The sequence below is a fragment of the Clupea harengus genome, chromosome 2 (assembly GCF_900700415.2).
Source record: "Clupea harengus chromosome 2, Ch_v2.0.2, whole genome shotgun sequence".
NCBI classification, from domain to species: domain Eukaryota; kingdom Metazoa; phylum Chordata; class Actinopteri; order Clupeiformes; family Clupeidae; genus Clupea; species Clupea harengus.
The window spans coordinates 17,605,062-17,620,171 of NC_045153.1; the positions used below are offsets into that span (position 1 = coordinate 17,605,062).

A 15,110-nucleotide genomic window follows, 5' to 3' on the forward strand; every position below is an offset into this window, starting at 1 on the left:
AAGTGAAATGTACATGCAAGGACAGTTCTTAAATAGCTGTCTATGGGGGATAGTCAATGGCTGTGCTAAAGAATCTTTATGAGGAACAGAACATTTTAGAAGGTTCTGATAAATATCTATGGGTGTCTGTTGACTGACAACGCCAGACCCAACTGCAGTATGCTGAGACACAGCAGTATAACATTGTTTTTTCTAAAAGAGACAGATCGTTGGCAGACAGCTCTTATTGCAGCTGGCCTCTTCTCAACCATCCAGAAATGCAGTCAAAATGTCTATCTCATTTTCACTGATGACTTTTTCATGTTCTCATCTAAATATTGACTGCATTCCACAGGTCAACACCCATGACCCATTGGTCCAGCCCTGCAAAGGAATCGAGTAGCCTTAAGACTATTTTATTCTTTTGGCGCTATAAAAATAAAATGATCATACTATAACAAGTCATACTATTACAAGTACATCATAACAACATTGATGTGACAGACTTGTTTTAGCATGTTTTATAATTAGACCCCCTTCTGATATGCAGGTTAAAGCAAAACAATATCATTGATCACCAGCTCATGCATGAGTGATGGTTTTTGAGTAGGTCAGGCATTTTGGGATGGTGTCTCAAAGTCTGACCACTGGGGTGGCGGTAATGGTAGGCATGACACTGGGATGACCCCCTGATGAGTTAGGTAACAAAAGTTATGGCCCCTCATCCAGCTTAAGTGTCCCATCCCAACTGAGCGAAAATGCCAGGGATTCCACTGATCTGAGAGTTTTCACTAAAAGATGTCTAGTCGGTCATAAAGCTGCTCATAGTAACTATGCCAATTTTCAGGTACATGTAATCCAAAGCCCTCCTGTCTAAGACCATGACCAAATAGAGTTGACAGAGGAGGGGTGCAATCAATGTCTGCCCGGCCTCTGGACTGAAAACCTTCAATTACTTCTGACAATGCTTCTGTAAAGAACCAGCTGAAACCAATGTCTATAAATTAACTACAGACAGATCTTGTGACTGAAAGTAATCCTACATACATTACAGATCAGAGTTAAACATTTTGCAAGCTTGGACTAACTTCACTCTCCATCTTCATCCCACTACAGATGTACACTACCTTGTTTAAAATGTCAAAGGTCAAAGTTCACTTCTGGAACACGTCCAACCCTTCTAAGTCCCGCTCCAGTCATTATGGTTATCCATTGTCAGGGGAGGTTAGGGTCCTGAGCACGTCAGTGTTTTCCCATGACTCCTCCCATTGCTTCTCTGTTAGGACTCTGGATTTTTTGCTCGCTGAGTGCAGACGGTGTTTGGGCCAAGGGTGAATCTAATTTGACCCCCACCTTAACGAGGGGGTAATTAATTGCAGGAAGCAACCACTGAGGACGATCTGATAATCTGATGAATATCAAACTTGAAGCACGTGTTGGGTCATTTATGCCTGTTTCAGGCCACAGTCCTGACCAAGAGGGAGAAAAGAAAAACACTCCTCTCCTCTACTGGACTTTGGCCAGAGATCTGATCAGTATCACCGGATTCCTATTTACTCCCAGGCTGCAATGCTGATATGTCCAAATGCATATACATATATGGGTGAAATTGGCGAAGATGTATTGCACTCTGTCGTGTTTTGGCCCTAGGTCAAGTTATTTCTTGCCAGCTGCAAGATATCTCTGTAAGCTATGGAGACAAGAAGTTGTTTATCTCCCTTTTATTCAGATGTTTTGTTTTTTTCAGCAGCTTGGACATCCGGAGAGAACATCTGCTCTTGCAAACTTCCTTCGATTAAATGTAAATAATGACCCCCCAGAGAGTGAACAAAAAAAATTGCAATTCGCACAGTCCATCCAGATGAGCCATGTTCATGACACTGTGGCTCCCATCACGTCCCCATAGGGGTATTCCAAACAGGAAGAGAACCGATTACTCTGTTTGGGAAATTGATCAGACAACAATCTTATGGCCTTCAATCAAAGCTGTGCAGTCAAAAGTTGCATGTCTCAGTCCCCGCATGATAATACAGTCATGGCTGTCCTTGAGAAGGAACACGTTTCTATATTTCCATGCACATGTGTAGAGGAAATCGAAGTAATGACAAAAGCAGCTTTGCTTTACAGGTTTACACCATATTAGTGATTGACCTTGACCTATCCGTCACTGCAGGCCAGGCCTTAGTCTGTAGGGAGTCAAGCACTGTGCTAAGCTAAGCCTGGCAACCCAAGGTTTCAAACTCATTCTGTATGAAGATAAAATGCATTTTCTTTATGACATGCTGTCCAAAAAACTAAAGTGAGTCAACCAAATCCAGCAAGTCCACCAACACTTTCCAACTAGGAGAAATATGAGGGGAGTGTCTGTGGACATGAGACTGCATTAAGGGATTGGCTGCCACAGGCATTGAAGACAAATTATCCTAGCGGACAGACACTGGTTGAATTTGAAGATAAAGTCAATGAGACATTCCCTGATGATGCCAATTGTTGTCCTTTTAGAGCTAAAACATTTCAAAGTCTATGTCTAAGTCTCTGAGATCCATGTCCATGGAGCATTTCTCTAGGCTATTTACACAAGTTAATGAAAATGGATCAGATGCTGGATGTCAGATATTGTAATGACCTGTGTGCATATTTTGAATTCTGAAGGATCAGTGAATAATCTTGAGATATCACTAAATTCTACATTAGGGATTTGGGCTATAAACTTAGCTTAGTCATGATGGCAGTCATCAAACCACACTAAGTAAACCAGACATAAAGTCAAAACAGAGTATGTTGTTACAAGCTTTATGCAGACAACACAAATAATCTCTCTCCCTCTTACACACGCTCACATATGGAGAAGTACTTCATACAGTATAACTAACCAACCAGTATTGTGAGGCTAGGGGTTGAAGCTCTCCACCTTACAAGTCTAGCTATGGCCACGCCCTGCTAAAAGTGGGAGTGGTTATAGCAGACCCCAGCTGCTTATACACTCCCACCTGTACCGTTATGTCTATTTTACAGCGTCCATGTCTAGCAGTCTCGACTACCTCTGTGTTCTGTGAACGTATGCAAAGCTAACACAAAGTATCAGTACAATACATCTTCCATTTGAACTGACAATCTGTGTCAATTTTAAAGTATTATGGCAAACTAAATGTCCCATCAACAAATTACAGCATTTATTACTATTTTGTAAATTTCTCAACGACCACATAATCTGTGAATAATTTATATCCATTAACTACATTGTAACTAAACTAAATTTAAGGAGAAATCAAGAAACGTGTAATCCATTGATGGCGGCACACATGAAATGTGACCTCCAACATGCAACTGTGGAATTTATAAGATATCTATGTAACGTTACCTATTTAAAAAGTCGTTATGAAGGCTATGTATTGCCTTGATGTTCACACAGACTGAATTATTCCACATTAGGCTGCTTTGCAGAATGCCATTCAGGTGTCACTTTCCTAATTCCTAATTTCCTAATTCTAAGCAAGTTGATTTTGCGCAAACGTTCACATATAGATATATACATACGCTACATTTCCTGAAAATAATATGAAAAGTGTACAAATTAAACCGAACATCCCTTACCTCAGATTTTGCCTCTATACTGAAGGAGAAAACCGCCAGAAGAAACAGAGTGCTGCTGAACAACAGCATCGCGGCAGTGCGCGTGGGACACTGAGGTACTCTGCAGAATTTCCAAAACTGACCAACCGGTTGACCAAAACTTCTTCACTGCCTATAGTGATAACTCTTTACCCGAGACTATTCTCCACGTTAGTCTGCATCTTTCCTCTCACGACGATATGTGCTCTGTTCAAAGTAACTTCTTCAACTTGTTGCCACCACACCCACCCACCTACTTCCACTGCGACCACCCTCGTACCAGGTTCGAACACAAACCCATGTATGAAACCAACAGTTCCTCTTTTAACATTGTTGGGAGAAAGTTTCACCAACGATTTCTAGTTCAGAGATCAGTCAGTTTAACTTTTTAACTCATCAAGTAGGTCATAACGCGCAACTTTTGGAGTAACTGTTATCCTCGCGTGAGTGTCCGGAACCTTCTCTTGGATGCAGTATTCAGCTTGCAAGGCGCAAAGTTAAATCCACCTCGTAAGTTTTTATGTCCTTCAGTTCAAAAACGAATAATATCTGTGTGGTGTTTCCCCATAGTCTATATGCATAACCTCTATACGTTTGTGGATAAATATATTTTAAGTGTTATGTGCGGTTATGATGGCTGTAAGAAGGCTAGGCGATGGTAGTCTACTGTAACGTAGCCTACCTGTTAAACTTTTGTGGTGAACTCTCTTTGAAGTTGATACGATAATGTAATTTTTTGCTCAGTGAATGGAAATGCCCAATAGATGTTTGACAAATAAGTTAATGTTGTCATTGAACTAATGTTGCACTATAGCCACCAACAGGTGCTTTCCGACACTATAACTTTAGTAAATCGTTCTCTTATTTTACACTGAGCTTGGCTTTACGTTAAAACTGGCGTGCTTTGTCTTGTCAGCCAAACAAGAACTTCAACATGGATTTCTGTGCTACCATAAACTTGTCATAGCAGTTGTCGGCAATTATTGTATCTGTGCCTTATGTGTCTTAATGTGTCAGACAAACATGCAGTAGTGCCAAACCAAAACGGTTTAAAAAGGGATGAAATTTGAAGTACGAATGGAGGGGATGATGGTCCACCACCACATCGGGAAACAGAAACTTTTAAGGCAAGTTTATTAGTCTTGGATCAGTAGATATTTTCAAGGCCATGATGACAGAACTCCTCATGATTGTATTTTATTTTGCAGGTTTCTCATATTGTGCCTGACGTTCCTCATCTTAATATCTGAAACGAACGCAGTAAGTTGGAATTTTTTCATCTTGACGTATGTGTATTTTGCTTCTGCAGAGCAACGTTGTCATAACTGGAAAGTGTATTCAAAAATCTTTGAAATTATATTCAATATATACTCAAACGCAGCCTCTCAGCCCAGTAAACATGCGTTGGAAAATCGTGTGTGCAGTCAAGGAGGTGTGTCTTTGTAAAAGTGGGAGTGTAGCTTTACCGGGCCAGGCCCAAGGCAGGGTATTGATGGACCTTAGATTTTAAAGATTTTCACAATGACACTACTGATTCATAAACTGAATATTTTTGACACAAGTACATTTATATTCCTTTTAATGCTTTAAACCACCAACCACAACTCTACAACCATCTCTACCCCTAAGCCTAACCAGTGACCGAGGTCATGACACATATGACAGGCGGGTTAAGCTCTGAGGTGTAGTGTCGTAAACCCTCATTGATTAGCCACGGCTATTTGCAGCTAATAGAATTGGGGCCCCTCCAGCTGAGGGAAACCTGCTCAGATGTTCCAGATAGGTCTTCAGGCTAATGAGAAAAACATGTGGTCAAAGTAGAGACAAAGTTTGGTTGTAGTACTCACTCTGGGCGTCTGAGTATTTGTGTGTGTGTGGGGGGGGGGGAGGGGAGGCTGAGGCTTTCTTTGTGTCAATTACAGCTAAATGTTTTTCAGATACCTTTGAATCACTTAATATTCTTGTGATTATTACCTTCATAGTTTGATAATTGATCATGCAGTTGGAGTTAATGTGGCAACACTGACACTATGTAGCTGCATAATAAAAGGCCATTGTGTCAACTCATCAACCAGGCTAGTTGTTCTTTCCTATATGCCTCAGTTTGCATTAGTTAACAATTATGTGTAGGTTTTTCGAGTTATAAGGTAAGTAACTTCTCCAAAAAGGTTATGAAGAATCTACCCAGGAGCTATCTTCTTTGTAATCAGAATGATCTGTACACCTGTAATAATGCCTCAGATCACCATAGTTAACTGTAACTCTGTTAAGACCATAGATTATTATGGTCCCATATCAGCATGAGTGTGTATGGTCAGGACAGATTCACAGGGGACTAAGTCAGCTGTCTTGTTTTTACTTAAACAGCAGTGGTTTGACCCACATGTGGATCTAGAAGCATTAGGAACAAATATTCAGCCATCAGTTCCCAATTCAGAGAATTTGACTGGGCATTGAATGAACAAAAAACTACTAGACAAACCTCAGGTTGTTGGTTACATTTTGTACTTTTACTAACATTCCAGTATTACCATTGAGAGGTAATCTTTATGAAAAAATCTCACTGGTAGACTGTTTCCAGTCAAGGCTTAAGAGAGGCCTTCCTTTCTTTCTTTCTTTCTTTCTTTCTTTCTCTTTCTTTCTTTTCATCCCTCACTCCCTCCTGCCTTTCTTCCTTCAGCAGTCACATTTGTTTAGTGTACCTTGTTTTGTCTCCTCCAAGCCCCTCACACACGGAGGATCAGTACTGCCCTTGAGCAATTAATATCATACTTTGGCTTTTTAAAGCTAAAGTGATTTGGCTGAGGAGAAGAAGAGAGCTCCTTGTCTTAGGCCTTATCTGATTTTGTGCTGCCCTGATGAAAAGCTTGTGACATGGCTGAAGAGCTCCTCTGTGCATTGTGCTGGGACAAACTCAGCAGTGATTTCAGGTCGCAGGAGAGGCTATTTTTAGTCAGGCACCGCTCTGGTCTACTGGGTGTGCTCTCAGTATGGGTGACTTCATAGGGACAGAAAAGGCTGCAGCCAGACGCAAAAAGACAGCGAGAAGATAACGCCAGGGTGAAAGTCAAAATCCAGCTGGCATGAAGGGAACACATTAAGCATTCAGATTGAACATAGTTTTTTTAATTGAAGATGGAAAGAAGGAAGGATATCCATAGAGGATACGGCCGTCTGTGAGAGAGTGGAAAAGATTGTCAATGGCGACATTTGGTCTCACAGTCCTAAGAGATCCATAACTGTCTTCCATGTCTTGACCCTGTTCCTCAGATAATTGCAGGGTCGTCAAATAATTCCACTTGTGCCTTGTCCATTCCCAGGTCATGAAGTAAAAAGATGCCCCAAAATACCCCCAAACTGTACTGTACTCACAAAGGCTTGATTTAATGACCTCAGCATGCACCCATGATAGCGATCCCCCATGATGCTGTTCTACTGCTGTGTGCCAGAATCTCTGACGATCATTGCTTAATGGAATAATACGGTCTTGTGTGGGCGAATTTGAAAGGTTGTGGGATTGCAATGCCCTAGTTTCTTTTTCTGTCCCATAAAACAGTTTGCATGTTGAAAGAACGAAGAATTTTGTCAAAAAAGAGAGAGGAAGGGACTTTGGGAGGGGGTAGTATCAACAGGAAACTGACCTTCGGTCACTTGAATTGCATTCTGCTGTTGTTTGTGTATGCGAGGGGGTGGAGAGAGAGAGAGAAAGAGAGAGCACATTTCAAGATGTTCCTCTACAGCACAGGACAGATTGGCAGCAGGCGCAGGCCTTTTGTGGGAAAGCAGAGTGAGTGCTTCAGAGAAGAGGGTGGGCGTTGGCCTGCGGGGGACGAAGGCTGGGGATCCTGGCATGAAAACTCTGACATGTTTTTATATCATTATTCCCCCTCACCTGATAAAATATGATATACTGCTATTACCCTCATATAGAGATTTTTTGGACTTTACATCCAAAACAGAAGGCGGTTTCAAAGAAAAAGGAAAAAGTACATGAACATAAAACTGTTCCCCCTCAAACAGGAAAGAAACGATTCATGTCTTCACTGTACAAGTTGTAACTACCTGCAACACACCTGTAAAAATGTTACCTCAAACACTGGCATCTGTATAGGTCATTGCTATCTGCATAGCTGAACGCATGTGATGGTAGCTGAAAGCCTCGTCTCGTGTCAGAGGGGTCAGGCTGCTCCTGGACCTCACCCAGGAGAGCCCTCTGTAAAATAATGGCATCAGAACAGGGAAACCCCCATTCAATGTGGCAGGAAGTTTATGTGTGTGTGTTTATGTGTGCGTGTGGGTTACTTTGTATTGTCTTGGAGGGGAGGAACGGGTGGGGGCTGAGGGATCAGGTGATCTTAGTAGCTGGGGTTGCACATGAGGGAGCCCTCTCCCACACCCACCTGTGCTGGAGGAGTGAGGAGGAGGAAAGGCGGTGACCTATAAAGGAGAAGATGTCTGGCCATGATAAGAATAGGGACAGGAAAGTGGCCGCCACATCCCTTGCCAAAATAATCCCTCTGCGTGAAGAAAAAAAACGATCTCGGAGGAACAATCGGTGGAAGGTTCCATTGGTCTTGATTTGAGGAAGGAGTTTGATGAGGTCAGGAACTGGAAATGTTCAAATGGTGGCCAGTGAGCCATGCTGTGGTATTTGTCACCAGATGCAGCTATTCCCCTCAGTGAGGTGTGTGTGTATTTGTATGTGTGTGTTGCAAATGAGCTTGTGTGCATGGAATATGGGCACACAACAGTATGGATATTGATATGGGCAGTGCAGTAGTAGTGAGGGGTATCCAAGAAAAACCTGCATTCTCACGTCTGAAAAACCTGAAGCATTGGCCCTTGTGACCAGTTGGGTCTTTTAGTATATGAAGCTACAATTTGTGTGTGTGTGTGTGTGTGTGTGTGTGTGTGTGTGTGTGTGTGTGTGTGTGTGTGTGTGTGTGTGTGTGTGTGTGTGTGTGTGTGAACGAGAGGGCGAGAGAGAGAGAGAGAACACATGTTCATGGGTTTGTGTATTGAATGACATTGCGGCCAAGACATGATTAATGCACCTCTCTAGATAGATATATTTTCATTCGCTTATTATTAGTGCTTCATCTTTATTTTTAGCCATTTAAAAATACACATAAAATATTGTTTTGTCTATTAACAGGGACCTTCATGTATTTTAAGCATATGAAGACATAGATGACGAGTTTAGGATGATGTTGACAGAGCTGGAGAAGATATCCACAGCTGTCTGGAAGCCTCAGGGCATGCTCTGATAGCCAAACATAATTTAATCTTACTCTGAATTCACGAGTGACTCATACATGAACATAACCTAAGTCATTGTGTCATCTATCTTCATCTAGGCTAGTTTCTGTAATGCATTCTGGCTGGTCCTTCTAGTTGCAGCTCGTAATCTGGCCTCCAGTCTCCAAGATTTGAGACAGTTTTCTTTACTTCCTGCACACAGTCATGGTGACCCTCTATCTGGGTCAGACATAGTAAACGACACTACAGCGAATCGGACCAGGGTCATCTTCAGAGTTATCCCACTCCCTCGGTCAGAGGCAGGACATTTCTGGAATTTTTTGTGCCAAGGTTGAATATCTCTGGTCTGATCCTCGTGAGAATTCGAAGGGAAACATGTGGTGAATGGATGGGAAAGACTGTGCACTGGCCCCATTTCCAGCTCATTGATCAGGAAGTCTGCAGTGGGCTACGGTGCCTCAGTCTGAGGTCAGGAAGATGAAAAGAGATCTGAGATCTGATGTGACTGAAGTGATAGAGTCAGAGTGGGGAAGAAGCATGATTCATTGTACACAATTGGCTTGTGGGTTCCAGCTACCTTCCGAGCAGCAACATGTCTTGTGTGTGTGTGTGTGTGTGTGTGTGTGTGTGTGTGTGTGTGCGCGTGCGCACGTGTGTGTGTGTGTGTGTGTGTGTGTGTGTGTGTGTGTGTATGTGTGCATGTGTGTGTGTGCATGTGTGCGTGCGGGAATAAATGCATGACTAACGATGGCAAGACATCCACCATATGTTGTGCAAAACACCTGTTTATTGTCACGAACAGATGCAAAAACCAGACACATATTTCGCAACACAGGAACAGGACAGTTAGGCAAACTGTGTCATTGCTCTCTCTCAACCCCCTACACCACCTCTTTGGAATGGCTTTGCTGATGAGTACACATAGCTGATTATACCATGAAATGAAATGTTTGTGGGAAAAGGTTAACAATGATGCAATATCCTTTTAATATAGCCTGATATACTATTGTGGGGAGGTACAGTATTTACACCATTGAAGAACTTTTAGGAAAGGGAGTTGTTAGTACAAATCTAATTTTGTAAGGGGATATAGCACTGAAGGTGCTCTGTAAACCACTGATAGTTGTACTATTTTGTTTTAGGAGAGTAAAGAATAATGCACAGTATTTAATTTCAGTTTTATTCTGGTATGTAATTGTTTGGAGTTTGTCAGGTAACATTTTAAGAATGTTCTATGCAGAACCATTCAAGTGACATCTGTGTCCAGTAATCCATTTTGGTATGAGAGACACATGAAAAGGTTTCCTGCGATTGCATTCAAGGATGTCTCTCAGTGATCTTTTCTGCCCAATCGACCTCTGACCTTAACAGTAAACACATGGAATGCTGGTTATAATGTAGTTCCATGCCCTGAAAGTCCTTGAGGAAGACTGCAGTAGGTGTGTAGGTCTCTTCCATTACTGATACTGATACTGACTCTTACATCATTGCTCTGCTAATTTATTTTAGTCACTCAACATCAGGCTTGAAGTCATGGCTTGGATGAGATTTTCTAAATAAACACAGACCCTCGTGCTTTGGTAAAGTGAGTTTAGATCCCTGTGCATTTGATTCAAGGCAATACATCAGGTGGAGAGGCCCAGTAATATACGTATATGTGGTCTTTGGATGGATATAGTTCAAGAAGTTTTCTCATGTCTCGTTGTATCCTCATGTTACCCCCAGCTTGTCAAACGGGACAGTATCTTCTCTGACAGTGCATCTTGGACAGCGAAGCGAACTCTTTCTGTAAAAGGAATTTAGTTTAATACTCATCAAAGAACATGAAAGGGCAGTCCATCTCTGTTCAGGTGTATCTCCATCTTTCCTTCCCTGTCTCAAACTGATTCTCTTTCATCCTCTGCCCTGCTGTGTTGTCCTACCTTCATCTTTACAAGTCCGTGTCTGCCACTGGAGTCTGAAGTTTTAATCCCCACAGGTATAACAGCGTTGAAAAAGCATGTGTTCAAACCATTACTTCTCTTCATGCCTTTGAGTGTTCTTCAAGGGGACACTGGGGAATACCTGCAACCCCTAAGCTCTGAGAAGACCAGAGATGACGTTATCTCATCATCTCCTGAGTGCAGCCCGCCTTTGGCTGTGAATTTTCTCTTTTGACCTAGCTTAAATCCTAAACCAAAATATTCCCTCCTGATCACACCCAGGAGGAGAGAGGAAGCGAGGGGGAGAGAGGCAGAGAGAGAATGATGCATGTCTCCTCTCTGGGGGATGAGCCACTGGAATTTCAGGATTGTGCTCATGGAAATCCACTGGGTTTTTGAAAGAGAGAAAAAAAAAAAAAAACACTCTCATTCCCTCTTTCCTTTTATAGGCCGATCGGTGCGGTTGTCCCTTCCGTCTGCTTTTATTTCCCTTTCCCTCTGTCCCCCCGAGTCCTTCTGCATCTTGTGAGAGGCTCTTAAGGAAAAGTGCTGGGTCACGGTCCTGGCAGCGGATGCTTTGCCCCTCTTTCCCTCATCCTTTGACACGTGCGGCCCAGATCACGCTGGCCTCTCCGCTTGTTCCTTTGGTGACAGGAGACCACGGCAGTGAGCTAAGGGGGAAAGATTGCTTCAGCTGTGTTTATGCGTCTCGTTCATACTCTATTTGGCATTAGGAGCTCTAATGGATGTCCTCTGTGTGAGTGTGTGTGTGTGTGTGTGTGTGTGTGTGTGTGTGTGTGTGTGCTCGCAGGTGTCTTGCAGCTCACAGGGGGCTGTTGGATCATTTGTTTGTCTCCATGTGAACAGAGTGTGAGACATTTCGGTTTGGACGGTTAGCAGGACAGCCAGATGCAGACTCCCACGTTTGTGAATCACGCCAGACCTCTTTGTTATTTTTATATTTTATCACTTTCTTAACAAGGGTGGCAGCTCAGCATCTTACATCTTTGATGTGAAGGATATGTCTGAGGGGAATAGCTCTCTAAGATTTGATTTCTCTCTTTTCTGGCGGACCAGCTTCTCACTTGTAAGGGTGTGTGTAGTGTGACAACAATCACAGTCATTTATCTTGATATGAGAGTAGGCTATCAAAATCACTCTCTTCAGGCTGGAAAACTGCAAAAATGTATAACTTCCAACTTCTTAACTAATGACCCAAATTCCTGTACGCTGTTTTTTTCAGAAGTTCAGAATATCACACGTTCGCATACATTGACGCCCCTTTTACAATGTACCGTGGTCTTCAGCAGATGTTTGTGATGTGATTGACATGATCACAATAATTTTTTCCATATTGATCAATATCTATATTTATCACAATACATAATTTGATAATGCTGCCAGCTTGAAGAGTATCCTGATAATAGTTAAACTTTAGAATAAAGTTTATTAACGAAAATACAATAACATAACATTAAACTGTGTTAATTTTATCTGCCTTAACAAAACAATACAAGTTAGCTTGCCTTGTAACTTTTCAAAATAACTAAACTAAAAGCTGTGACTGTGCTAAGGAACATAATGCCTTTTCTATAAAGTAAGAAACTGTGCCTTTTATATACTTGCTCAATTTTCATATGGGGCAATGGCCTCAGAAGGCGACACAATTGATTGTTGTTTTGGTACAGCCCTGCTAGGACAGTCTAACATGGGCCTGCATTTTCATACTCTCTGTGTGGTCACTGGGATGGTGCCTTTTCAGGTGACGGAAAAGATATGTTGTGTTTCCCGTCTTGATTGGCACCGACCAACGACATATTTTGCAGAGTGTCTTAATCCGTGCTTCGTTGGGCAAGCCAAAAACTCTGCAAGGTGGAGTAAGGCTGAAAAAGCCAAAGAGAGGGAGAGACCCTCCCTTTTGAAGAAGGTGGCCCCCTCTAATATCCCACACTCATTTAAGCCCTGTCAAGAGCAGGAAGTGCTGATTAGAGGCACATGCCCCTGGGAAATGAAGTGAAGTTTTTCTCCACCTAGAGCTGCTTTTTGTGAGGAAAGGTCCAGCTGTGCGAGACTTGACTGAGGTTTCAGGCCAGAAACCAGATCTGTGTTGATACAGGAACACAGCCAGAGTGACATGCTGGGAGAGTATGTATGCTTTCTGCAGTCTCTCTCTCTCTCTCTCTCTCTCTCTCTCTCTCTCTCTCTCTGTCTCTGTCTGTCTTTCCTTCAGGGCTAGGACTTTTCTCATGCTCTGAGCTAAGGGGGTGGTGGTGTGGGGTTGTAGGGTAACTTTCCAGGGACTTCCCATTGGGAGATGAGAGTGGAAATAGGCACTTCCTGAATCAGACCTACAGCTGCTCACATGTTGAAGCTGAGGAGATGTTTTGCGTCTTGTCCCAGTAATGGATTTAAGTCATTTTAACTTAACATTTTGCAACAGCACCCTTTAGTGCATTTGTATTCAGGTTGAATCTTGTGAATGATGATCAACATTGAAAACACCTCACCTGTTTTACTCATGAACACACACACACACGCACACAGACATGAAGAACAATGCAGACATGTAAACACACTCGCATACACGATCACATAATATTCTGTATCAAAATCAATAGACGTAGATGGTGCACGAGCAGGTGCTTGCACTTTTACAGCTTGAATTTTGTGCTGGCTGTGGCAGCTCAAGGCTCCTTAGCGCTGGAACTTCCTTCTTTCCTCGGAGATATCCATTCCCAAGGAGGCCTAACAGGAAATGAAACGTGATGGGACAGGAAACTGGGCCTGTGGAACAGGAGCAATTGTGAAGACAGATGGTTAAAACAGCAAGAGCTAAATCAAAATGGCTGTCCTAAGATGTGGACTGATAAGATATTTAAGGAATTTGCCTTATCTTTTTAATAGAGTAGTTTAATAGGAGAGTTTTTTTTTGTAAGATATGCTGCCACAACAATTCTCTGAGCCAAGACAAATAATATTATGTTTCTTCACATGTTTTGTCTAACTGTTTTTTAACGGATAACAGTGCATTGGATGTGAGATTGTGTTGGTACATGGTGTTTATGTGCTAGCATCTGGTAATTGTTTTGTTGCTTTTGTGTGCTCAGGGACTGAGAATGTGGAGCCTCTGTAACGGAGCTCAACTCCATTCCTCTCGTCCATTCTGCTAAGCCCTTTCTAACTGCTATGGGAACTGTGATATTTTGGTGGTGGTCTATGAAAGGGGAAAGGAGGTAATTTAAAAACTGAGTAAAAAAAGGACTTGATCAACACAGGTGTCAACATTTTAGATCAGCTTCCTTTGTGGATTAAACGTTTGAGCCTCTCATGTAAAGAACAAGAAGGGATTCCCACTGTCCTACTTAGACACACAGACTTGCTTGTATGACTTGCTACTGTATGTTCTATAGTTATGTAGTGTGTGTGTGTGTGTGTGTGTGTGTGTGTGTGTGTGTGTGTGTGTGTGTGTGTGTGTGTGTGCGTGTGTGTGTGCGTGTGTGTGTGTGCGTGTGTGTGTAACATACAAAAACAACAACAAAAAAAAACTAATTCATTACATTTGCTGTGAAGCTTGGGGACAAAGTATACAATTTTAAAGAAAATCAGAATTATTAATTTATATTCACTATTGGGAATAAGTATTTAAACATACCCACACATATGCCCAAATTCAAACCCACTCACACGGCACACGCACATGTACACAGCCAACCCCATTGTTGCGTGGCTGTTTAAGCCCTTCACCCATTTTTTACAGCCTTATAACTGAGCTCACATAGGGGTTTTTCAGTCATGCGATGCCCTGTCATGCAACCCTCAAACAGATTCCATTCATGGTCTTGCTCTTATTGTGTCTTTGCTTGGAGAGGATGCTGGTGGTGTCACTCCAATTGCTGTCATCCTTCATGATAAGGGTAGATTCCAGATTACAATCTTAGAGATGAGGTCTTTGAAAGAATGGTGCAGGAGTTGTATGGCTTGTGATCTACAGAATGGTATGACTGTGTGTGAGTGATATGTGTATGCACATGTGTGTGTGTACACATATATACCTTTACACGATAGGCAGAAGGCCAATTTGCCAGACACGACACACAACTCAAGGTCATCTTTCTGTAGTCTTTCTTATATGGGGCAAACCAAAAGGAACTATGAAAGGAACATACAGAGTGAATGCATCAACACCACTCCTCAAAATCAGTGCTGCACTTGTAGACAGAACAAGGTCTGTTTTCAGGTCCGTTATCAATGGTAATTGTGTTGTGTTGGATACTATTGGGTACCATGGAACACCTAGAAGTAATGCCCCATTCTTTGGGCGGACTTAGTTTGTGGACT

At 42.3% G+C, this 15,110-nt stretch overlaps 2 protein-coding genes across 3 annotated transcripts in view; one reads left to right on the top strand and one right to left on the bottom strand.

Moving 5' to 3' along the window:
* col4a1 (collagen, type IV, alpha 1) overlaps window positions 1-3,742 on the bottom strand; it is a 49,863-nt gene extending 46,121 nt beyond the window's left edge. Inside the window, exon 1 of the mRNA XM_031584948.2 lies at window positions 3,574-3,742. Coding sequence (XP_031440808.1) covers window positions 3,574-3,642 — 69 coding nt within the window. The 5' untranslated portion in view covers window positions 3,643-3,742. The remainder of the gene's footprint in view (window positions 1-3,573) is intronic.
* A 173-nt stretch (window positions 3,743-3,915) lies between these two features.
* The window catches only part of col4a2 (collagen, type IV, alpha 2), a 64,315-nt gene continuing 53,120 nt past the window's right edge, over window positions 3,916-15,110 (top strand). For both annotated transcript variants that reach the window (XM_031584939.2, XM_012819691.3), the window contains exons 1-3: window positions 3,916-4,101; window positions 4,609-4,718; window positions 4,800-4,851. In XM_031584939.2, coding sequence (XP_031440799.1) covers window positions 4,651-4,718; window positions 4,800-4,851 — 120 coding nt within the window. In that variant the 5' untranslated portion in view covers window positions 3,916-4,101; window positions 4,609-4,650. The remainder of the gene's footprint in view (window positions 4,102-4,608; window positions 4,719-4,799; window positions 4,852-15,110) is intronic.